At 34.7% G+C, this 27,313-nt stretch overlaps 1 protein-coding gene and 1 pseudogene across 8 annotated transcripts in view; one reads left to right on the forward strand and one right to left on the reverse strand.

The window, feature by feature from the left end:
- Positions 1 to 27,313, reverse strand: part of OSBPL8 (oxysterol binding protein like 8) — a 154,568-nt gene that overhangs the window by 53,609 nt on the left and 73,646 nt on the right. For 5 of the 8 annotated variants that reach the window (XM_033116574.1, XM_033116575.1, XM_033116578.1 and 2 more), the window contains one exon: positions 23,220 to 23,357. In XM_033116574.1, coding sequence (XP_032972465.1) covers positions 23,220 to 23,357 — 138 coding nt within the window. Of the gene's footprint in view, positions 1 to 3,255; positions 3,413 to 23,219; positions 23,358 to 27,313 lie in introns of those variants that run through there. The other 3 variants (XM_033116576.1, XM_033116579.1, XM_033116581.1) reach the window with 2 other exon arrangements.
- LOC117028237 (kinetochore protein Spc25-like) lies at positions 25,986 to 26,647 on the forward strand (annotated as a pseudogene).

Genomic DNA, 27,313 nt, shown 5'->3' on the forward strand with positions numbered 1-27,313 from the left:
GACTGGGAGAGGTATGAGAGAATGTTCTGGGGACCTGGGAAGTAGTTACATGTCTAAAAATTTGAACTAAAAATTTGAAAAGTGGTGCACTTAACTATATGTAGGTTATGCCTCAATAAAAAAGAAATAAAAACTCAGATATCCTTCTCTATTCTTCCAGTTTAATAGACCTGTCCTGTTTTGACATTCTTCCTCACTTAGTCTATATCCCTTTAATCGATTCTGCATATTCTGATTCATTCATGAACAATGATGATAATTAACATAACATTAATGAAAAGAACAATAAAGCAACCAACATCCATTTGTAGGAACACTTGTGATTATAAGATACTATGGTAGATACTTTACTTATTTTCTAATTTTTAAAACAATGCCACAAAAAACCCCAAATATTAACTAAATTTTATATAATTGAAAAAACTCAGGCTCACAGAAATTAAATAACTTGACTAATGTCAATAAGTGACCGTATCAGAGCTGATTCAAATAGGTCTAACTTTAAAATTCATGCTGTTTCTAGAATGCCAGGGAGCCTCTAAAGATGAAAGGCCGTATCTTCTGGGAGGTCTTGCTTTGTGTAGGCATAGTTAGCTGTCCTTTTCTCTGACACATGGAGCACTTCACATCTATTTGCACAACTGTAGTTATCACAATTACTTCAATTATTTGTTTTCAGGTAAATGTTCCATACTCGACTTGTGAGTTCCTGAAAAGAGGGGTCTAATCCTTATCCTCTCAAACACAAAAATTTAATAAATTGATCTAAAAGTTAATAGAAATATAAATGGACTCCTTTTACTTGTAATGATTTTTTAAATATGTGAAATATAGTATACCTTCAGAAAATGCATAAATATATATGTATAATTTAATGTATACAGTTAATATTTGCATAACCACCACTGAAATCAAGAAAGAGACGACTGTCAGCATTCCATAAGATCCCCATAGCAGATACAGCTAAGTAGATATAAACTAAAAAAATTTTTTTAAAAAATTGTACTATGGTGCCACTATGAGAACATGGGCAGGGGTACCATTTTTATATTATATAGTGTCTTATAAATAAAAAGGTCATACCAATATACTTAAGATAGAAGTGACAAAAAAAAAAAGATTTTCCTAAGGACAACAAATGGAAAAAGTTTTGTGCTCAAAGACAAAGTTATCTTTAAATATCAGTAATGTAGAGCCTCTCCTTTCTTAATGTGAGATAAAAACAAATGCATGTAAAAATTTTTTTCAGTACAATGAAATGACCAAGAAGAAATTTATTTTTTCACTTTTAACTTAAAAAAAAACCACCTATAAAAAGCCACTTCTTTGAAGTACCTAATTCCATTCTATTTCTTACCTGATAAAATAAAACATATTTTAAAGCGCTTTTATCATGGCTGGTTGTAATACAACTGCTGGCTATATTAAGTGGAATATGGAAGCATCCCTAAGAAAATGATTTTCTCTACTTCAAGAGTTAGAAAACAAAGCCAACCATTTACTTTTCCATTCAGATACACTGATCCAGGATTATCTTCAATATATTCTTTGGTAGGATAAATGGTCAATTCTGCCTTCAATAACCTAATTAAGTAAATACCAAACTTTTGAAAAGAGAAGCTTCCTATTTTTTATTAGGGTCACATGATTATTCTTTTTGTTCAGTAGATTCAAGGCATGAAGGTCAGCAAGCACGTGCTAGCGAGCTTGCTGGCTTAAAAAAAAGAACAAGGAGACAGAGACAAATACAGAAATGCAAGTCACACTGTAAAAGCAAATGGAGTATTTAACAGTATTAAAAATCATTTTCAGGATATTGTCTTTTTCAAAGCCACTTCTGAAAAGTGACAAATACTAAAATTTATACCATTTTGAGAACATAAGAAGAAGCATAATAGTAACCATGCTACACCAAGACGATTAAATATGGATTATGAATGCTGTTTGAAGCTTAAACTACTTAGGTGACAGTTCAGGACTATGGTTTCCAACTCTTTTCAGAAACACTGTTAGAAAAGAAAATGAAGTCAATGAATTTAAAATAATTTATTTAATTGCCCAGGTAACACCTTCTCTTTTTAAAACTATTTTACTAAATTTACTGGGGTGACAATGGTTAGCAAAATTACATAGATTTCAAGTGTACATTTCTATAATCCATCATCTATATATCACATTGTGTGTTCACCACCCAGAGTCAGTTCTCCTTCCATCACCTTATATTTGATCCCTTTTACCCTCATCTCCCACCCCACTCCACCTTCTGTAAGGTATTTCTCTATCACAAAAGAATGTATATACCACCTATCAGTATAAATATTCACAAAAAGCCAAGAATAAAGGTTAGTGTGAAAATAGAAAATATAATTCAAATTTAACAAAATACAAGTGTTAGAAAAATATATAAATGGTTAAAGCAAACACCAGTTTCAGGCAATATTTCTTTGTCATGAGTATTAAAAGATTTTTATTATAAAAGAAAAATATAACCTAGAGTAGATATAATTGTGTAGCAGTTTAAAATTTTGAAAAGAATACAAAAAAGATTGTTTATATTTTAAAATATATATCCATATATTTGCTAAAATCTTTTTTCAAACAAAAGATCAGTTTATATCTATCTCTCATTGACCAATTATTTAATGTCTAAATTACAATTGTCAAACACCTAATTTTATTTAATATTACCCTAAAAGTAACATTTTTAAGCAAAAACTAATCATATATAAACGTCTAAGAACAAGGAGTAAGGCATTTCAAAAATTATACTTAGGCAGAAAACTTCACTTTAGTCAGGACCTGAGTTATTAAAGCTTAAACTAAACATCAATTTTAATATAGTTACTATTCTATAGAAAATAGTCAAACAGATATCAATATTAAATATCTGGGTTTCATTTGCAAAAACCTCAGAGTAATTTTTTTATTTATAGAATTTTACATTTATCTCCAGTGCAGAAAAGGCTTTAATTTTATCAATGGGTCACACTATTTATATAATTAAAACAAAAATTCATGCTATAAGCACTGAAGATCCATACTTTACTGAATCATTAGTTCTCAAGTTTGAGCTTGAGAGACCCTAAGAAAAAATATGGAAAAGCCAAGCCACATAGCAGCAGTTACTAAAACCTAACCTTCCATATAGAATTGTTTTGTTTAAACCAAAGCAGTTTTAAGATGTTAAAACGTCTACTTTATTATAATGAAAACTGCAAGAAATTAAGAAAAGAATGTGAGACTGAACAGACAAACCTGGCAACGGAGAAAGTTCATTGTATCCTCCAAATGAAGCATTCCGGACAAGCTTTCGGCCATCAATTCGTGGAGGAAATAAAACAGGCGAAACCACAGTACAGGAAGAAAATCTACGTTGTTGTGAGTTCTCTTCTTTCATGGCTTAGAAGGTCTATTTAATGTATATGCTCACCCAGAAGCTAATTAGACCAGTACGGCAATGACAGGCTTTTCTCTCACATCCAAATGTAGCAAAACCCACCAGCACAAACAAAGGACACACACATTTAACAGCAAAGGAAAAGGACCAGAGACTGTCAAATCAGCAATAAACAGATAGAGAAAGAGACTGACAGAAAAGGCATTAAGCCATGCTGCTGAATTCTTTTCAATGAACTGATAAACAAGAAAGGCTATTCTACTAATGTTTTACCTTCCAATAATGCCCTGCACTGAACTGCTACTTCAGGAAAACAAAGCAAGATCAATAGAGTCAGGATGAAGTAATAGAATCAGTTTCTCTTCTTTACTCACAAATGCAACCCTTCTCTCATATCCATTATGTTTTTGTAGTACCCGCCCCACTACCCACCTCTTCCGATTCTTTCCTTTCCAGTTTTTGCTTACTTCAAAAATGGATATAAACATAACACTGTTTATCTTTCCTGAAGCCTCTAGATTTATATCTAACCCACTGCTTGCCTCAGCCATGATTAAAATTCATAAGGAAAGATACTCTTTCAAGTACAATTTTAATGGATTCCAACAGCTAAAGCAGAAAGCAAACATTTAAGTTTTATCTCTAGCAGGGATATGTGAGTCATTAAGACAAGATTAATTCAAACCAATCAACAGAAGATTAAAACCATACACCATAATAAAGCTGTATGCTCCAATACACATTCCCTTAAAACCGATACGAGCTGCTACAGTTCTTCATTACATTTAAATTTTCAAAATATATAATCTACCAATGAGTATTTTGCATTTAAAACTCCTATTTTAAAAAATGCACTTTTATCATCACAGTAACTAATGGAAGTCTCCTTCTTTACTAGATTGAAACTAGGTGACTGGTGTAAATCCCACATTATTTAAATCTAACAAGAAAGTACTTATAACCAAAATGATAACTACGTCATCTCTTTATACTTAATTTTAAAATTCCAAAAAATCTTTCTAGGTTATCTAAAACTTCTTTTACCCTTATGCCACTTTAATTGAAGTGAAAAAAGCTCTAGTCAATTGTTTTCTTTTCATGTTCTAGATTGATTTTTGCCATCACAGTTCTTGCCTTCAACCTGGAAGTACATCGACTTAGCCTGATAACAACTAATTCAGTTACAAGTGACTTAGTGGTTCATTTTCATAGGTACCTTCCTATAAGATCTCAGTTTCCTGTCTCATTATGCATATACTTCAAGGCTGGTTCTCCACTCATATAAATAAGCATTACATATAGTCTAAGGTTTTCTTTTTACCAGACAGGACACTTAAAAATAAACAAACTCTATTTCCTGTAAAGAACATTCTTTCTTGGGCAAGGGCATTTCAAAATCAATTAGTGATAAAAATAAGTTTATGGTTGATACCCAGAGCCACAACAGGTTTTTTTTTTTTTTTTTTTTTTTTGCTTATCTCCATGTCATGAAATATAAATTAGCATTAATTATAGATAACAGAGAAATAATTATAATTAATTCATGCAATGGTGTTTGCCTCTCAAGGCATAAAAGACACAATACCACAAAAGGCATAATAGTATAATGGTTAAGCAGGATTTGAAACTCAAACTGCCTGGGTTCAAATCCTACTTCTATCCTAGCTGGATGCATTTGAACAATTAACTTAATTTCTCTGGGTCTGGGTTTCCTCCTGTATAAAATGCTAATAATATTAACTCTATTATAGGGTTATTATTGTAAGGATCAAATTGGATAATAGGTAATATCTAGAAAGGTTCGGGTTAATATAGCAGAATGAAGACAAATGACCTACTGTGTTCCCTCCTAAAACTCGACTAAAATTATAAAAAGGAGTGTTTTTAAAAAAAATCATAAGCAAGTATGGGTATATATTTCACAAGTATGTGTCCAGGGGAGGTTACATCAACAACATAAATTTGACACTGGAAAGCATGAGATAAACAAGTAGTCACTGGCTTGCAGATCCAAGAAAGTGAAATTACAAATCAGCAGTGCTAAATATTGAGAACCAACCCTATTTATTCCAAACAACAATTTTGCATATAATTCACAGCACCAAGTTCTTCTAGACCAGGAATCAGATAAGTTACTGATATCAACAATAATAGTGGAATCAGGACAAAAATATTAATATAAGCAATGTCTTCAAAATTAGAAGTAAAATGACTTCCAATTTAGGATTCAATACCCAGCCAAACTATCAATTACATATTAGTGTAAAACAAAGGTATTTTTAGACATGCAAGATCTCAAAAATTTACTTGCCATGCACATTTTTAAAGAATTTGCTAGAGTAGCCCTTCTCACCTGTGTGGTTCTACAATGGAATTAGGCCTAATGCACTAAAACATCCACTCTTCAAAATAAATTAACTTTTTCTCCCATGCATCCATAATGGCGCTAACCATGTACCATATCCTTTGGAGAATTGAGAAAATATTCACTTAAATTATTTTCTATAGGCTTTACTTCCTGGGGTCCAACAGACCCCAGTTGACAAAGGCTGTACTAGAATATATACTCTATCAAAAATGATGGCAAATTAAGAATGCTTGGGATATAGAAAACTGGGCATTCAATACAAAATAGCTGTTATCACCAAACAGTCCCCTACTCCTGTACCATCGCTTTTTAACCCAAGGACATATTGCTTGGGTGAGCTTTGCCCAAATTACTTTCTGACCTTGGCTTGTCTTGACCGTTTCTTCTCTTTCTCCCATGCCCTGATGTTTGGATAAGCTGAGAATACTTCTAATACATTGAAGTGTTCTCTCTCTCTCTCTCTCTTTTTAAAAAGACTTTATTTTTAAGAGCAGTTTTAGGTTCATAGCAAAAGTGAGAGGAAGGTACAAAGAATTCCCATATGCCCCCTGCCTCCATACATGTATGCCTCCCCCATTATCAATTTCTCTCACCAGAGTGATACATTTGTTACAACTCATGAACCTACGACATATCATAATCACCCAAAATCCATAGCTAACCTTAGGGTTCATTTTTAGCATTGTACATTCTATGGGTTTAGACAAATGTATAATGACATGTATCCATCATTACAGTATCATACAGAGTATTTTCACTGTCCTAAAAATCTGTGTTCCCCCTATTCTTTCCTCCCTTCCTTCTAACTCCTGGAAACCGCTGATTTTTTACTGTCTCTATAGTTTTGCCTCTACCATAATGGCCATGTAGGTGGAATCATACAATATGAAGCTTTTTTTAGGTTGGCTTCCTTCACTTATTAGTATGCGTTTAAGGTTCCTCCGTGACTTTTCATGGCTTGATATCTCAATTCTTTTTAGCCCTGAATAACATTCCGTTGTCTGGATGTATCACAGTTTAATTATCCATTCAGATACTGAAGGATATCCTGGTTGATTCTAAGTTTTAGCAAAGACAAAATACTATACACATCCTTGTGCAGGTTTTCGTGTAGACTTAAGTTTTCAACTCCTTTGGGTAAATATCAAGGAGAGTGACTGCTGGATCGTATGGTAAGAATACTGGGTACTTTTGTAAGAAACCACCAAACTGTCTTCCAAAGTGGCTGTACCATGTGCGTTCCCATCAGCAATGAATGAGAGTTCCTGCCGCTCCACAGTGATGATGTCAGAGTTCTGGATTTTGGCCATTCTGGTATAATAGGTATGTAGTAGTACATTACGTCACTGTTACGTTATCTGCGTTTCTTTTCATATGCTTATTTTCCACCCAAATCTCTTTCTTAGAACTCTATCTTGCCTACCTCATCTGAATGGTGGTGAAATAAATATGAAATAAATAATATGGTACTCATATTTACACAAACTTCACAAAGCTTCCATTAACATTCTTTATATGAAAGATTTAAAAATACTTGGTAAACTCAAAATACTTGACGAAAATACCTGGCAAACTAAAAAAAGCATTACTTCAATTAGAACCACTGGAACCAACACTAGGAGCTAATATTTCTGGGTCCTAGATCTGGCTGAATTATTATTTATGACCTGCCTTGCCTCCACATCATATAATTACAAGGATAAATATAAATATACATGTGTATATATAATGTTTTGATCAATATAAAGTGTTTTGTAAATGTAAAATAGTAATAATAACTTACACTTTTCAAATTCAAAGAAAAGCAACATATTACAATGATCTTAGGAAAAGATATAACAAACTGATAGACATTAACTGCACAAAGGAAACACAAATACTCTCTTCTTCAATAACGGGGGAAAAAAACACTTTTAGAAAACAAATTTTGAAAGGCAGCTACTAATTTAACTCCAAAATCTAGGTTTATTAATCTAAGAACTAAAGATCTATTTTTAAAACATTTTATGTATCTCTTATAATTTCAAATTAATTTCAGAATTTCTTATAGTCACCAGAGATTTCATATCAATTATATGTCAGACTAAGGATCAAACTATATTCAAAGCCTGATTTACCTCTCTTAAAAACCTATAGTGTAATCACATTTACTGTGTTATGCTGGCTACATTCAACTACTGTAAAGTTTACGCAAGGCTGAACACTCAAAACATATCTGGGTTAACATCTGAATCTACCATTTCTTCCATTTTATATTCCATTATCTATATATGAATACCAGTAAAAATTACAGAGAAAGAATGTTCCCTGATCATTAAAATAGTTTTGAAAGTCATATGAGACATTTATATTAGAAACAGATTTTGATCTATGGATAAGCTTACTTATTTAAAAATACTTTTGAAAATTCAAATCATCACTTATTGGTAAATTGAAAAATCAATTTAGTAGGTCACATATAGCATTTCTAAAAATAAAATAGACTAGGCCAGGAGAGGAAACATTAGAGTGCATCATACTCTGATATTAAAAGGCAAGTTCTTTCAAGTCATTTATTTTAGGCTTTATATAAATATATGGATCATGGTCAAAATTGGAAAATATGATGTAAACAATAGTATTTCTTTTGAAATTCCCTAATATTAAAAATAACTAATTATAAAATTTTATTACCATCTTGCCACTGAAAAGACCAACTAAATATATTATCTCTGGTCTAGTGGCTCTTTCCATATTAAAGTGGCAGACATTTGAACAGAGGCAAAAACCACAAAAGACCATAATAAAAAGATTCTCTATGTTCCTGCTATATGTCCAAAGAAAATGCCCAGCCTTAATTTCTCTTTCTATAGAGCTAAAAGATTAAGACTGAAGGAGGCATCTCACTGTAATATTTCGAATTCTAATGAGTTCTCTGGACAAATTCCAGACCATCTCTATTTTAAAAACAGATGAATGGCAAACATAGCTAATATTTTGAAATAATCTAATTTGGCAGCCGGAAAATCCATTTAAATTCTACAAAGTTCCATATGCACACTCATAATTGGTTTAAATTGGGATGAAAGTATTATAAGACCTACATACTTTGTCTCCAATCCCAAGATAATAAAATTAGGCTTTAGGAGATTTTAAAATCCTTAAAGCAGCAAAAAGAGTTGGAAAAAGTCCAAAACACTGAGAACAAAATCAACCAGCAAGAGTTTTAAAAAGTACATCGAAACGTGAAGAGAACAACTATCCTATAAAATGAACTTAAATATCTGAAGATGGTACTATACAAATTCAACAGTAAGTTGCCATATAGAGCACGCAATTCAAATAAGAATATAGTTCACAAATTGGAGCAGCTCAGGCTTAGCAAACAAATCTATTAACCTTTCAAAGGATATATAAATTCAGATAGGTAGTAATAACCTTTGCTTTAAAGTAGAAAACACAACAATAAAGCTCTATGTCAATGTCCATCCTCCAATGCGGCAAAGTAGTTTCTTAGATGTAATTAGTAAAATCTCGTTGATGATTATATGGCTTGAAAATTATCCAAAGAAATCTTATTATCCTGCATTTCCTCATAAAATAACTGTAGATGCTCAACATCAAATGTGTTCTCAATACAAAAGCACATGCAAATGCACATATAAAATTTAAAGCATGACTTAAGATAATTTTAGACTGAATAGCACTCGTCTATATATTCATATTAATGGCAATCAGTATAAGATAGTACTTTTCTTTGGATGACAAGTTCTTTATATATGTATATTATATAATCATTCATTCAATAAAAATTTAGTGAGCACCTACTATGTGTTCAGAATTATGTTAAGTACAAGATAGCTATGAACATAATAGTCCCTAGTTTTTGCTCTTATTATAATGTTCAATATGTGTGTGAATACATGTTCATTAAAAGTTGATTAAAACTCAGAGTCTAATCCCATAAAGTAAATGTTAAATGAAGTGCTTAGGTTTATAAGACTGTTCATAAAAATCTATTTAACTGAAAATGTACTAAACTAACAATAATAATAATAATAATAATATAATAATACATATAATAATAATAATACCTATGAATGTAACTACCATAATACTACTACCTCATAATTACACAGTAATTACTATCTTTTCAAAAGTGTTTTCATATATGTTCTTCACAGATTCAAATAACAACAATATGACATATAAAAGGAGTATCCTGGTTTTATAGGTAAGATAATTAGGCTCTGAGAGACATATACCGAAAGTCACATAGTAAATGAGAATAGAGCCAAGATCAGAATCCAGCCACGGGAATGTTTACTTTCCCTGCTCCTCCTTCCCTAAGCCTGTCAACACAGATGCCAGCATCGAGTGGTTCTGGGTAAGGTGAGACTCCAAGAGCAGGGATAAAAAAAGATGGTCGCAGGCAACAATAGGATCTGTGGTAGGAAGGGAGAAAATGAGGGACATCTTGAGGTAAAGGAGAAAGAAGAGACCATAGGACATAGGCCACTCAACTAAATCATCCTTTACATAGAAGAACATCCTTTACAAAGAAGGACTCAACTCAAAACTTAAAAAAAAAAAAATCTGTTTCAATGATTCTTCCATTAGAAATCTGTGCAAGTATCATGTTAGAAAAAAAGCTATTACTCTTTCCTTCTATATAACTAAGTTCTGAAAACATAACAGATAAAGAAAATCCCATTCCCCACCTTACCCATATGAATCTCTTAGTGTTCCAAAAGTAAGTAGTCTTCCAGCCCTTCTCCACAAGCATGGGAACCAAGTTACAAGACAATATTGCTTGTTCCAGGATGAAGAAGCACGGATACTGATCTCTCCACTCCCTCTCCCAGCTGATATTCAAATATTGGTGCCAATGCTCCCATATTTTCACTTATCCACCAGAGACTCTATCCGACATTAGGAGCTTTGGACATAAATTAAATTACAGGCTGCCACACTCCAAAAACTTTCTAATGATGAGCCTAACAAGATCCTGAAGAAGGTATTTTGGTTCCATAGGTGTAACCACATATCTAACTTCATGTCCTATGACTTCACATCCAACACACAAAAATTTCCATCTTTATCCTATATCCACAATCTTGTCCCATAGGTAAGTGACATAAACCTATGGTTCCTAGATTTCACTTCCGTGGACCAGTAAAATATCCTCCCCAAATTGTGACACTGCTATTATGGTTTTCATCTTATAGAGACATTTTTAAGAAACATATAATGCACAACCTCCATCAATTCACAATGGAACACTAAATATCATATAGAAGGAAGACTATAATCTCATAATAAAAAAGTCAGTCCTTTACATTGAAGGAGTTTCATCTAATGACAAACTCATAATAGTGTACTTGTTTTCATTTACTTACAGAACTAAGAAAGAACCACAGGGACCAGCATCAGTCCACAGACTGTACTTTTAAAAAAATGATACATTTATTCTATATATCTATACACAAGAATATATACACGTATAACATGTATATTATTGCTAAAAATGGAAATCTAATGACCACCACCTTAAAAAAACCAAAAGATTACAAGTACTTTTGAAGGTTCCCATAGGTGCCTGATTGCACCTCCTTTCTAACCAGTTAACCATTATCCCAAATTCTGTTTTACTCATCCCATTGTTTTATCATGTATGTGTCTCTAAACAATGCATTCACTCATTTTACTTATTTTTAAACTTTATATAAATGTCATCATACTGAACAGATTTTAATTTGTTTCGTATATTCTTCCATTTTGTAGAATATGGATGCCTGTAGCTTTAAGTCAATCACTCCATTGTATGCTATTCTATTTACTGTATGAATATATTTTAATATTCATTCCACCGATGATGGACATTTGGGTTTTCTGAGATTCTTTCCTGGGAAAAGTTCTGCTGGTACACATCCTGTGAGAGTTTCACTAAGTCTAGGACATACTAAGGAGTATAAAAGCTAAGGATTAGGGTGTGCTCATCTTCAACTTGACTATGTTATGCCAAACTGTTTTCCAAAATGCTTCCAACGTATGCTTCCACCCGTAGCATACAAGAGTTTCTGTTGTTTCACATCCTCACTGACACTTGTAATGGTCAGTCTCTAAAATTATTTCAATCTGGTGGATGTGAAATGGCAATTCATTATAGTATTAATTTACCTTGGTCAGTTTCCTAACAATGTTAAACATCTTTTCACACTTACTAGCCATACGTGTTACCTCTTTTGTAAATAGCTATTCATGATTTTTGGACAGCTTTCTAGTGGGTTTTGGTCTTTTTGGTTGATTCATAGGAGTACTTCACTTTTCCTGGATATTAATTCTTTGTCAGTTATATGCACTGCAATCTGTTTCTTTACCATTTTTATGGTGTCTTTTCTTCTTCTTTTTTTTTATTTTAAGGAGGGCGCAGCTTACAGTGGCCCATGCGGGGATTGAACCGGCAACCTTGGTGCTACCAGCACCACGCTCTAATCAACTGAGCTAACCGGCCACCAGATATGGTATCTTTGATGAACAGATGTTCTTAATTCAACAAGGAAGAATGTAAGTCTTTTCAGTTTGTGTGTGTGTTTCTCATGCAACCCCTTCTTACCCCAAGGATATAAAAATATTTTTCTATATTTTGTAAAGTTTAAAAGCTTTATCTTTCACATTTAATCTGGAATTGATTTTGTAAATAGTGAGAGGGATCTATTTTTATTTTTTTCTCATATAGTTTAACTAATTTTCCCCAAACTATTTATTGAGTAATATGTCATAAATTGGATTTCAACTTATGCTTGGGTCTATTTCTAAATTTCTGTTGTGTTTCATTCATCTCTTTGTCTATTTCAGCACCAATACCTCCCATCTTATGTATTAGAGCATTATAGTAAAGCTAAGTAATCCCTGACCTTGCCTGACTCTGCTTCTTCAGGAGTGTCTTGACTCTTTTTTTTTTGCCCTCTGCTCTCCGTACAGAGTTAAGGATGACCCTATAGGGTACCATGAAAAAGTCCTGTTAAGCTATGGATTCAAAACACATCGAACAGATAAATTAATTTGAGAAATGACATGCTAATAATATTGAATTTCCCAATCAGAAACATAGTATGCCTCTCCATTTATTGAGAATATATACTGTTATACGTTTCTATGTAAAGAGATTTCACATCTCGTTAGATTTGTTGCTATTTATTTCCTGTTATTTGAAGTGGTATTTTTTGAATTGCATTATTCTAACCATTTGTTACTGGTACATAGAACTGCAGCTAACATATATCCAGTAACTTCTTAATAATTTAAATAATTTATCTGTGAATCTGTATAAACAATTTATACTAGCAGCAAGTAAACAAAATTTTTCTTCCTTTACTTTCATTTCTTTTTGCCTTATTCACTGGCTAAATTTCAAGTGCAATGCTGAAATGAAATGTAAATGGTACACACCTTTTTATTATTCTTAGTTCTAACTTTACAATGTTAAACTTCCCTTCTATTCTTATATTGCTAAGAGGTTTTTGTTGTTGTTTTGTTTTGTTTTTTAAATCATGAATGGACGTTAAAATTTTCATATAGGTTTTCTTTATTAGTAGGATGACAACATAGTTTTTCTTCTTTAATCTGTTAAAGTATTAAATGACAATCATAGCTTTTCCAATATTAAACCCATCCTGGAACAACCCCGATGTGATTATAATGTATTATTTTTTTTATGTTTTGCTTGATGCAGTTTGCTAACAATTTGTTTAGAATTACTGCATCTAGCTTCATGAGCAAGAATGTCTTGTAACTTTTCTCTCTTACAATGTCCTTGTCTGCTTTTCATGTATAAGCCTCATATAGGGACTATTTCTTTCTCCATTTTATCAATTCTAAGATGCCATCAACTATTAATTACATTCCTGACTTTCAGAGATGTCATAAAATACGAGGGAAGAGGAGGAGACTGATAGCAATTTTAACATGTGTAACACATATCCCAGATTCAGAGATGTTACAGTGTTTAACAATGGCCAACAGAGATTGTAAAACACTATCAATTAAAGATCCAAACCAATTTCAGGATGTTAATATGGGGGTGGGGGGAGAGAGGTGCCTTTTAGAAGTAATGAAATGCAGTATAAATGTAAAGTTGGAATTCTTTTTTCCCTAAATGTTTGGCAAAACTTGTTTGTAAACCTATCTGGGATTCATGCTGTCTTTGTAAAGGTAATCTATATTACTAATTAGATTACAAAATTCACTAAAATTTTCTATTACTGAGTCAATTTTGGGAAATAATATCTTTCTAGAAACTTGCTCATTTCATCTAATTTTTCAAATGTACTGGCTTTAAGTTTTTTATATTGTCTTTTAAACATCTGCTTACATTTTCAATTGTTAACCCTTTTTTCATTCTTGATGTCTATTTCTTTTTTCCCCTTAATCTTGGCAAAGGTTTGGTAATTCTTATTTGCCTTTTTGGACAACCAATTCTCTTTCCTGATACTCTCAAGTGGTTTGTTACCCCATGTGTATAACTGGTATTTCCACATCCTTGCCAGCATTTGGTATAGTCAGTGTTTTGAATTTTAGCCTTTTTAATAGGTGCATAACGGTATCTCATATTTTTGTTGTTTTGATTTTTAATTATGAGCTCATATTTAATTCTTTGAGGACTGTGTTTAAATATTCTCTAAAGAGGATCTGTGTCAACTCTCCTGAGCACCTGAGAATACTAATATAACACAAGATTATTTTAAACTAAACTGGGGGGTATTTTTGTTTTTGTCACAGAAATAGTATGAATTCTGGCCCCAAGTCTACATAAGTATGTATTTGTGCTTCTCAAGGAAGTGTCCCTCTCTCTACCCATTCTACCTTGAGACGAGACCAAGACAGGCAAATACATCACGACTTCCTCTGTGGGCGCGTTTTCCAGTTTGTTCCTTTGTTTTTAATTAAGAATACTGCCCTTTAGGACTCCTAATTTCATATGGAGAGATCTCCAAGCCAAATTTCTATTGTGAATGAGCCATAGGCTTTTACTCATTTCTCTTGTAAAAACCCAAGCTTTTGACCTTCACATTAGCAAGTGCCAGTCAGGACAAATGCTGGCTCCAGAGCTCATCAGCTCTCTGAATTTCTGCCTCCTCCTCACGCCATTACTTTATTGAGAGTTCAGCCACACTTCAAAAATAAATTTTTAAACATTGTAGTCAGCATTTTGATGTTCTTACTAGGAAGGCTTTCTCTGAACATCCAGTTTGCCATGTTATTGGAACTGAAAGTTCACTTAACATGTTTTCATGTTTCCTTATGTTTCGCTGTCTTGTCCCTAAATTTCCCAATTACAAATTAAGCTCTTGAAGGCAGCAGCTGAGAATACCATTTTTAGTTTGTTTTTGCTTTCTAGTACCGAACTATGTAGGCTAAATAAAGAGCAGCATGATAAAGGAGACCCTTAGAAAATCCTGTACTTCCCAGGGGGTATTTGCCCATCTGTCACAAACATCTTTCCTTCACCTAGAAAGAGATGAGTGTGCTAAACTTTCACTGTTTTTCATCCTGAAGTAAAAGCTACAACAACCAAAGGAAATGGAAACAACCAAAATACTCCCCAGTGTGCTTACTGTTTGTCTTCTGACAGAAAATGTGCAAATGTTACTTGGTCAATTAAATTGATATTATCTTGCAAGATACTTATCAAAAATACAGAAAGCTTGCCACTACACGCCTCAAATAAGAAAAGGAAAATTGTAGCAGTCAAATCTAAGGCTGAAACTCTTATCTTACCACTCTTGCTAAAGAGGTAACCTCTCAGACTTTGGAAACAAATTGGGGGAAATCACAATAGTAAAGAGATGAGAAACTAATGCATGTAATATTTGATAATCCTTTAATGTTATCTTAAGTAAAAAGAATACATCTATGACGTTTATAGGGCAAAAGTATCCTTTAGTGTTCTTAATGTTCATCTTACTGCTTTGTTAAAGAAGCAATTAATGAGGTTTGGCAAGGATAAGACAGATTTCTCTCATCTTTGTAAAGATGCTTAAAACAAAGCTGAATTATTCATTCTAACTTTTCAATAAATGCTTTCAAAGTATTTCAGTTTCCCCTGTAGAAGCATAGGAACAGTTGAAGAACACAGATGTAGAAGCATAGGAACAGTTGAAGAACACAGACATTGTAACATTTCAGAAGAGAAATTTAGAAAAATATTTTATTCTTATTTTCTTAATTTTCCAAATATTATATTCTCTTTTATTATTTAGTATGTACTTTCATAGCTCTGTGAAGCAACTACCCAAACACAAGGAAATTCAAAAGAGAAAACAACTGTGTCTTAAGAAACAACTTCAGAAATCTAACATATTGAGGATTAAAAAACTCAGAATAAAATTAATATGAACTCTGATTTATACTAATTCTAAAGAAAACAACCTATGGCTATAAACCAAAGCACAGCATTCAGGGGAAAAAAATAAAAATTAAAGACAGTGGGGTTGGGATGGGGGAGATAAATTCAAGTTCTCTTTCTGATAAAACAATTTTCATGAAATATAACACGTATATTCAAGAATACATGTTATGTGTTCCATACACATATGGTCTCACATCTGTTCAGAGTTGATCCTAGAGGTGTCGTATCAAGGCAGAAGGAACTGCCTTGGTTCATGAAGGAAACCGACTCCCAGGACTCCTTTTTTCTGTGAGCCACTTTAATAAAGCTACTCCCAGTTAGTCACCTGAGATTATACCAGCGATGTCTACCACTGTCACCCTGGGGAAGCTGGTACATCTGCATACCAGGTAAATCTCTATCAAAGAAAACCCTCCTTTACTTTGAAGTTTTCTATGAACTTGTAGATATAGATCTATCATGTCATGTTTAATGCTGGCAGAGCACTCAAGGTGAAGGGACTTTTCAGGTTCAAGAGAATTTACTAAAAGAGAAACAGAGTACTAAGTATATATATTTTAATTCAAGGCCAGATAAACCAAGCATGGTCTAAGTTAATTTTAATAAAACTGACTAAGCAGGTAAAACTTTTAGTTTCAAGTTTTTAATTTAAAAAAAAATTTTATTAAATATATTGAGGTGACATCGGTTAGTGAATTACATAGGTTTTAGGTGTACAATTCTATAATACATCATCTATATCTCACATTGTGTGCTCACCACCCAGAGTCAGTTCTCTTTCCATCACCATATATTTGACCCCTCTTCACTCTTCTGTCACCCACAAACGTGTAAAAATTAGTTTGAAATGGACTTGCTACGTTTTCTCAAAGCAACATTTCATATCCTTTCACAAATCACTATAATTTAAAAATGTTTTTTTTAATAAATAAAAGCACGTAAATTAGTTTTTTATGACCAAAGAATGAAAGGGTAGCTACAAAACTCATCAAGCTTTGATAACAATCTCAAACATGATCCAGAGGGAACAGACTACCTGTCCATGAGCTGAGCTATAATTTAATCCCCAGGCTCCCTTGTCCTTATTCACAAGTGGAGGGGAAAGGGAGACGACAACCTAACCAATCCACATGTCTTTCTTTCCTGAAAACACCTGGAATACATTAAGCTCAAACACGTCACCGCAACGCAAATACCATTCTATGTAAGCGACTGGAATCACACTTAAGTTAAAATTATTTTGAAGTAAACTGGTACTTAACCTTTGAATAAGGGGTAAAGTCTGGCAAACACACAATTTTTGGAATAATCTGATTTGTTGCCGTAATCTAGACACATAACAAATAAAAGATTATCTTGATGTGTGTGTGTGTTTTGGTGAGAAGAGTCAGAGTATCCCCAGTTCCTCCAAAAAAAAAAGAAAATTCTAAATTGATGGAAGGAAACCACACTGCAAAAAACAAACTTAAGAATTGCTTTTAAGGGATATAATGACCTCCATTAAACCGCTATGAATCAATGAGCATGAAGGAGACGCAGCCAGAAAATAGGAACCACGAGAATCCTTGACATTCCAAGGCACAAGCAAAACAGAAAATTCTAACACCTTGGCATTTGTATAAAAAAACAACAAAAAAGCTGACACTGTAATTCACTCCAGTGTAGTACAGTAGCTAAGACTATGGGCTTTGACAGTCCTGAGTTTGAAACCTGCCTCTGACATTTACTAGTTTTGTGAATTTGAACAATTTTTTTAACATGCCTAATCCTCATAGCTTTCTGTTATAAAGCAGATACAGTAACAGTGCCTATATCTTGTGGGGTTGTTTCAAGAGTTAAATATAATTTTGCACATACAACTTTCAGCAGGATAGCCAAACTCAGTAGATAGCTCAATAAATGGCAGCTAGTAGTACGAATCCAACAAATATCACCAAAACAAATACCAGTATTTTCCTGCTGCACCGTCATCCACTCGCTAGTAGGACTCTTTCTGTAGCCAACACAGGGACAATATTTCATGTGAGGCTCATGTTAGATAACAGGCTCCCAGCACATGAAGATCACCCCCAAACTGCATTTATTCATTAAAAAGTGAGACTGTAAGCTTCCCAAGAGCAGGGTCCAGGACATAACATGTGCTCAATAAAGACACTTATTCACCTACTAAATACAAAAGTATCTATTATGTTCCAGGTAAGCAGGGGATGTTTTTTTAAAAGAGAGAGACGTCTAACCACTATGCTGTACACCTGAAACTGACATAAATACTGAATGTCAATTGTAATTGAAAAGAAAAAAAATTTTTATAGAAAGAGAAATCTGCCCTGAAGAGCTTACGATCATATTTACTCCCTGCAACTTTCCTCCTTGTACACTAATCCCAAATTACTTCCAGCAGTTCAGTATTCATCTGTTGGGGTGCCCTTGCCGCAGCCCCCACAGCCACTTGCACAACGTTTGTAAACTGCCCACGGCCTCTGACATTTCCTTGTACAGATCCCACCTCCTCCACCACAGCAACTCACCAAACTCGCCCATGAAACCTCCGCTCTCTGGCCAGCATCCCACACTCACTCTGTCACTATTCTCTGCTTGTACTCACCTAGTAACGCCTAAGCTGACAGAAAAAAACCCCCACTATGGGAGACTGATGCCAACCTCCACGGAGGCCTGCTCGCTACCTGACAACCCCACCATGACGGTGCCTGCACTTTCCAGCCGATACCTAGGCCAGTCCATGCCTTCGCCCCCACACTGGATCCCATCGATGCTGCCTTCTCTGAGAACCTGACCTATCAACCCGCCCACCTTTTCCCTATATTTTGTATTTCTCTTTCTGACTCTATACTGTCATTTTTTATTTTTTGAAAATGTTCAAAAATCTCCTATCTTAAAATCTGCTTTTTGCCCTGTCTTTCTCGAGTTACCATACACTTTCTTCCCCTTCAAGGGCATAATTCCTAAGAGTTCGCTTTCTAATTGTCACCAGTTCCTCATCTTTCTCACTTCTTATTGCCATCTAGCTTCTGCCTTCATCACTATCTGCAAAACTTATTTCACAAATGTTAGCAATGATATCTTGTCAATGGGCAATTTTTCAGTTGTCTTAACTGGCTTGACTTTTGAGCTGTATATAAAACTATAGGTCACCACCCCTCCATCAAAAAACCCTCCGTTTCATTCTCTGGGATTCAACACTCCTTTAGAAATCTCCTTTGGCAATCCCTTCTCCATCAGGTCCTTAAAACTGGCATTTTTTAGGACTGTATTCCAGCTCTCTTCTTTTCTCAAGCTACAATTCTTCCCAAACTTTTCACAACTCACAATGAGAAATACATTCTACTTAAGATAGTGTGTGTGTGTGTGTGTGTGTGTGTATACACATATGAGTATCAGATAAAAATTCCACCGATCAGATAAGCTCTGATCTTTTGATCCCATTCTATTTCATTAAAAAACAAAAAGCAGTAACGTCTGGGAATTACTAAAGTGAGCTACATGATTCTTTTAACTCTGTCTTCAATTACTCTATTCATGCTGACGCTTCCAAATCTACATTTCCAGTGCAGATAGATGTGTCTGTTAAATCCTAAACCAATAAAACCAATTTCTCCTTAATAACTCCATGTGGATAACTCCAAAGTACTTCAAACTCACCATGTCCAAAATTGGAGTTCTCAGCATCTTTTTCCCAAACATGGTCTTCCTCCATACTTCCCTGTGTAAACTGCTGAACTAGTTTCCCAAGCAAAATATCTAGGAGTCACTGTTGATTGTTCCTTCTCTCTTTCCACTGTCACCCCCTACTCAGTCACTCATTAATCCTTAACACATTTTCCTCTAAATAGCTCTCCACGTTTTTTTTTTCCCACTGCTGTCACTCTCAGCCAGGCTGTATTCTCCTCAACTGGATAGTACAGACTAGTAATGAGTCTTCTCACATATACTGTCATTCTTCCAAATTTGTAAATGCAATTCTAATCATTTTTGTGTTACCTACTATTACAGTTATATAGTACTATACAATAAACCACGCAAAACTTAGTGGTTTAAAACACTAGAATTATTTGCTCACAATGCTGCAATTTAGTAACGTAAGGTGTGAGTGGGGAGTGGGGAGGCTTGCCCCTGATCCATACAGCATCTGCTGGGACACCCAACATGGCTTCCTCACTCCACATGGTCCTTCAGCTGAGAAGAACACAACAGCTAGAGGCTGGTCAATTTGAGCTTCAACACAGCACAGTAGTGTCTGGGCAGTGAGACTTTTTACGTGGAAGCTGGCTTCCTCCAATATGTAAAAGCAGAAGTTACCAGGTCTTTTTAATGCTTGGTCTCAAAAGTCCTAGGATGTCACTTCTGCCACATTCTATTTGTCATAGCAGTCACATGGGCAGTCTAGATTCAATAGGGGTAGAAGTGAAGGAAGAACAGACTCCATTTCTTGGTGGGCAAGTTGCAAGAACACAGAGAAAAAGAGCACACAAAATAAAAGGTAATGCTGCAGTGGTCTTTGAAAGTGAAATAGATCACAGTCCACCTAATTCACATTCCTTCCACATGTAAAATATACTCAGTGCCCTACTCTCGCCCTACCCACCCCCCCAAAAAAATATCCTATTACAGCCCTGCCTGTAAGGCCAGGACCATGTTAGCTTGAAATCAGCTGCGAGCGCAGATCATACTCCTGGGGTTTAGTTCCTCACATACAGCTCCTTAGATACAGCTTCTCTGAAGCCAAAATCCCATCACTTCAAAAGATAACATATGTGCCCTGCTGCAGTCAGCCAGGGATCGGATTGTAAGAGACACCTGAATTCAAAAGAGGGAGGGGACGGGGAGTTACACAGAGGGCACCCAGCAGTGCCACAGAAGTTGTGAAATCTGCTTGGTACACGTCATCAGCAACTTGATTAGAAAAGAGTTCTGCTCCCTGAAAATAGTCCTCAGTGGCTCTTGACTCTGCCCCTGGGCTCCTGGCTGCATCCTCTGAGTCATTCTTCCTATTTCAGAAGAAAGAGTCCATGTTTCCAACAGTGTAGCTCTCTCAGCCTGCTTCCTGCCCATCCAAGATTGGGACACCCCATTCACACAAAGGCTCTTTTTAGTCGAACTACGTCCATCCTTTTCTGTCTATACCAGTGGTGCCTTCATTAGAACCACACTTGTACAAAGTTGTGGGTTTCCTATGAATTTTACTGAAATTAACTCCTCTGGACAGATGCCACATCCACAAATCTCTGTGACAGGCCACTCTCTACTTCTATCGTGCTGTGGGACAGAGGACTTAAGAGACTTAGAAGCTTTTGTGTAGCTGAGACATTCTAAAAAGGTCTACATTTAAGACTCTTTGAAGCCCCTTTGTCTAGCTGAAAACCTCTGAGAGGCATTGTCTTAAATCTTTCTGGGGTCTCAACAAAAAATTTTACAGAAGCGTTCCTGATCTGATGCTTCCTCTGAGGTCATTTTTAACTGACAGCACCCTGGAATTTGAGAAGTATCAGATAAGCAAGGGGAAGAGAGAAGATATTCCATAGTGGAAGACCAGAATACATTGAAGCATAGTCTTACTGAGGCATAGTGAAGAAAACCATCTAGCTGGGTTCATGATTAGGGAACACAAAACGAAATGGGAACGGTAGAGTAAAATAAAACATATTAAGAGCTCTGACTACCAGATCATGCAATTTTCAATGTATACTCTCGACTATGGTACCAAATATTGCTAAATCAGATACACTTGGGGAGCTTTATAAATACACAGCCTCCCCCCAGAGATTTTAGAAGGATGGAGTAGAATCTGTATCTAAGCAAAGCTCCCAAGTGATTTTTCAGACACAGCCAGGCTTAGGAGCCACTGCTCCAGGCGACAGCCATTGCTGACTTTTTGAGAATGGGAATGACACAAATGCAGGCATCTAATGGAAGTTTTCACTTACAAACCTGAATAACAAAAAGTGGCATTTTCATTCACAATTTTCCATTTCTCTTTATTTGCATTATTTCTCTCAGAGACCCACTCACAGGACCCATGTATTCTCTGGCCATATAAGCGTTTACCGTGTTTCCCTGAACATAGGACCTAACCGGAAAATAAGCCCCAGCATGATTTTTCAGGAGGACCTACCCTGAACATAAGCCCTCATGCATTTTTTTGGAGCAAAATTTAATGTAAGACCTGGTCTTGTTTTCGGGGAAACGTGGTATGAGGCCAGATTTTATTCATATATAGTACTTTAATCAAATCATCACATCACAACATGACTACAGAAGCAGGTATGAAAATTTAGGTGTCTTTTTTTTAAGCTAGATATTAAAGAGATTTGCAAAAACTGTGAAACAGTTCTCAACCAAAGCCGATTTTGTCCCTCAGTGGACATTTGGCAATGTCTAGAGATAGTCCTGGTTGCCACAACTGGGGAAAGTGCTACTGGCATCTCGCGGGTAGAAGCCAGGGATGCTGCGAGACATCCTACAAGGAATACACCGGGCAGCCGCACACAACAGAAGATTATCCAGCCCAAGATGTTAATGGTGCCAAGGTTCAGAGACCCCGAGGGGAAAAATATACCACTCTTCTCACTCATTTTGGGGGTAGGGAGAGGGAATACAGTTGTTTTTCATAAAAAATATGTTATCCATAGTCTCATGTAATGGGTTTATTACTGTAACATTAAATGAATTAATAATAAACAACTTAAAAATTTCTAGTTTTAATTTATAATACAGTAAATATCAATAGGTTAACCTCCACACATAAACAAAAGCTCTTTGGGGTTGTCAATAATTTTTACCAGTGTAAAGGAGTTCTGAGTTCAAAAACTTTGAGAATCACTGAATTAGAAGAATGATATAACTAACTAAGTATGTAGGAGAATATGAGAGGAATTAAAGGACTCTAAAAAAAAATTTACTTATTTGAAGAGTATTTTGAGTGACCAAAACACACAAAAAACCCTGTACCATTAAATAGTTCAAAAGAAAAAATGTCATTCTCCCCTCAAAAAAACCAAAACAAAACAAAAACAAAAGAAGGAAACATTTAAACCACAACTTCTTACCCTGGTTATGAGGACTTGCTGGACTAAAAGATGCCTGACACAACTCTTTGGTAGGAGTTGGATAAGCTTCTTTCCCTTGGCGCTGACTCATCTTTCCTGGTGTCAGAAGTTGAGATTCGTCACTGTTTGCTACCACAGCTCAAGGAAAGAAGGGAAAAAGAATTAATACCTCAGCCCTACATTTACATAATGGCATAATTAATAACATGGACTAGAACTATGATTGAAATCACCTCAATGGTTATATTAATTTTACTCGTTCAATGCCTTAATATAATTGTTTTGTTTTCTTTTAACTTTAGTTGGCTATCAATACAAAAGAAATTGACAGGTATGCATGAGTAAAATAATACAAATTACAGACATTGTAAAAATGAAACTACATATTCAACTGATGATAAAAAGTACTCCATGGTTTATTGTGTTAACTCTATATTTGCTAATAGAACAATAAGCAAAGGACAAAGTCATTTCAATAAGAAATACAAATGGCCAATAAATATACGAAAAGATACTCAACCTCATTAGTGGTCAGAAAAATTACAAATTAGTAGCAGTATAAAATAATACCTTACATTCATTAGAATTTGTATTCTAATTTCTAATTTTTATAGATAATAGGCATAATTCTTGTTTTAGAAATGGGGAAACTTGAGGTTCAGAGATTGCCTTGCCTAAGATTAAGTAATAGAGTAAGATTCTAACTCAGGACCATTTGGTTCCAAAGTCTGGCTCTTAAAAACCTGCTGCCCCAATAATCAATTTAAACCATGTTTAAGGCTGCAGTTCACCCACTTGACCAAGCTATGAACAGAGGAAGGCGATGCCCAGTTCCAGAGAGGACAGAAGAGAGAAAAATACTCAATGAAGGAGTAAGGCAATTGTGAGCAAGCCCACACTGCCCTAGGATCGCCACATTCCTTCACTTTGTATACTTTGTACTTTCAGCTTACAAAAACCTTAGTTTTAGCTTGAGTAAGAATCATTGTGTCTTTACTCTAGACTTAATTTTTCACTTAACCAGAACTTCACGTTCACATTTTTATCACCATCTTTTAAATCAAAGTGCTTTAACATGTTTTCTATTGTGCTAAAGTTTTAAAATTATATTTTAGCTCCTTAAGTTTCAAAGTAAAAATTAAAAAACTCTTTATCTTCCAAGTAAAGACATAAAAAATGTATTTTCCCATCAAGGCCATTAAAAAAAAGAACCTATACACTGATGACTCCTAAATGTGTGTCTCCTAAACTCAAACCCATGTATCCAATAGCCTGCTTTATAATCACCTCTGGTATTTAACAGGTATCTCAAACGTATCCAGAACATAATTCTTGATTCTGCTTATCCTCCAAACCTTCCTCTCTCCCATCTCAGTGAGTGAAATCACTATACCCCTCCCCCACTTTCTCAGGCCAAAAACTTAGATGTATTCTTTGATTTTTCACATACAGTTTATCTGAGATCTTTATACTCTCCCTTCAAAATTTATCCAGAATCCTTCTACTTCTCCCCACTTCCACAACTACCACCCTGTTCTAAGCCACCACTCCCTTTTCATTGGATCACAGCAACAGATTTCTACCTAGTCTCCTTACTTATGTAGAGTCTTTTCTCACGTGGAGGCCCGAGCCATCTTTATAAATCATAAAGCAGATTTGCATCATGCAGAAATATCCTCAATGGCTCACCATTATACTTGCAATAAATTCCACGGCCTAAAGATTCAACAATGTCTGGCCCCTGCTCATCTCTCCAACCTCATCCTCTACCACTTTTGCTCACTTGGCTCCAGCCTTCTTGGCCTTGGTATTCCTCAAAACACACCATCTTGCCCCAGTCTCTGGGCCTTTGTATCTCTTGTTCGCTCCACCTGAAATACTCCTCCCCCAGATCTTATCAACCCCTCTCATCATTTGTTGTTTGTGTTCCTTGTCATCTCTTCAGAAAAGACCCTCATGGTGCCTTCTGATAAACAAGTTATTTTACTATAGTACAATTTAGCAGTTCTTTTGGATGTTTTCGGTTAGTGCCCACTCCACCACAGTTATACTCTATCACTTTACATGATTTTTTATGATAGCTCCTATCACTATCTGAAGTTATATCATTTATCTGTCTGTTATCTGCCTTCTCTATATATTCCATATATTATCTACCTTCTCTATAAATTCCATAAGAAAAGGGACTTCTGTCTGCCTTATTTTCTCATAAATCCTTGAGTCCTGATATGGCCCTACGGTTCTGGCATACTGAACGTGTTCAATAGAATTTTGTTGAATGAATCAATCAACAACTTTTATATTTTATGAAACTTCATTTCATAAAGTACATGGTGGTTCGTTCAGTTATTAAATCCAAGATCCATTTAACTCCTAAAAATTATTATTGAAATTAAAAATGTACTGATATAAAGAAGACAGGCTGACCTAAGGAACAGAGAGCTCTTAAAAACAAACCCATAATTATGTGGAGTCGAGATATATGATAGAGGTAGGGAAAGAAAAGGCCATTCAATTATTGATACTAAGAAAATTGGTTATGAAAAATAGGTCCCTACCCTCATACCACACACAAAGACTAGTTCTATGAAAGTCAAAGACAAAAAGAGCAAAATTTGAAAACTTTTAGAAGAAAGCATAAACTTGGGGTAAGGAATGATTCCTTTAAAAGACAAACAGGAGACAAGCGTTGGGCAGAATTGGTTCATGCCTCGTGTAGGGAAGACAGCGGGGCTCAGGCCTCCCAGAGAAGCGGTGTCTTACAAAATGGTAGAGGACGAACTGGCATTGTTAGATGAAAGCATAAATAAAATTCTGGGATACATTCAAAAGCAATGTCAGAGACACCTGTCAGATGGTGGGACTAAGAGATATCTACAAGGACATTAAAAGCATTTGCAGGAAAGCTGCCTGTGAAATTAAAGGAAGAAGAATGAATGGTTCAGATGTTTCTAGAATATCAAAATCACATCTGCAGGCAGAATAAATTCATTCAAGAAAAAAAGGAAAACTTGTTCAAGTTAATTGTTGAAGTACAAGGCCAAAAGTAGGAACTGAAGTACGTATTGCAAATGCCCAGAATCCTCAGGAAAATATGCCAGGAAGAAGGAAACTATTTCTGCTGCTGAAAAAACTAGTGAAGAGAGGTTGAAAAGGCTACAAAATCTGTATACTTGTATAAAGAATAATGTGGACTAGAAATTTGAAACATTTATGGTGATAAATTGCAGTTTATATTCACTAATATTGACCCTAAGCATCCTATTTATGTTTGGCCTACACTGAAATGTAGCAAGGGACTAGGAAGTGTCAGACAGTTTTCATTTGCGTGCCTTGAAGAATTTCAAGAGAATGGAAGGAAGACAAAAAATTTTTCAGCTTTTCTTGCCAATGCTCGGAAAGCTTTAAGTACAATGGTTTATGATTAACGTATATGTACTATAATTAAAATAGTAATAAAACTGTTTTTCTTCCTTACTGTGTATCTCTTTTAAAAAGAATTCTCATTATCCATTGTATGTCTATAATCCCTACGTATTTTTAAAATATTTCTGTATGGTGTATATCTTTAAAGTATTTTGATTAGGAAATAAAAAAATTAGGAAATAAAAAATTTTTTATTAGGAAATAAAAAAAAGACAAAAGAAAGCAATAAGCATAAAAGAATTGATAAATTCTACGAAAAAAAAAAAGGTAAACATTAATTTAATCAAAAGATACCATAAAGCAATTGGAAAGAAAAATACACACAGGAGAAGACACTAGCAACACATGTAATTAACGAAAGGTCAGTATCCAGAATATGTTTTTCATAAAAAAAAAAAACACCTCATAAATCAATTAGAAAAAGACTAACAATGCAATATAAAAATGGGGGCATGCATCAAAAAGAATAGAATACCAAGGAATAAATTTAACCAAGGAGGTAAAGGATCTGTAGAGTAGTCCCCCTTATCCACGGTTTTGCTTTCCATGGTTTCAGTTACCTGGTTTACCATGATGTGAAAATATTAAATGGAAAATTACAGAAATAAACATCTGTTTTAAATTGCATGTCATTTTGAGTAGCATGAGGAAATGTCACGCTGTCCCAC

Source organism: Rhinolophus ferrumequinum, chromosome 10 (assembly GCF_004115265.2).
Source record: "Rhinolophus ferrumequinum isolate MPI-CBG mRhiFer1 chromosome 10, mRhiFer1_v1.p, whole genome shotgun sequence".
NCBI lineage: Eukaryota > Metazoa > Chordata > Mammalia > Chiroptera > Rhinolophidae > Rhinolophus > Rhinolophus ferrumequinum.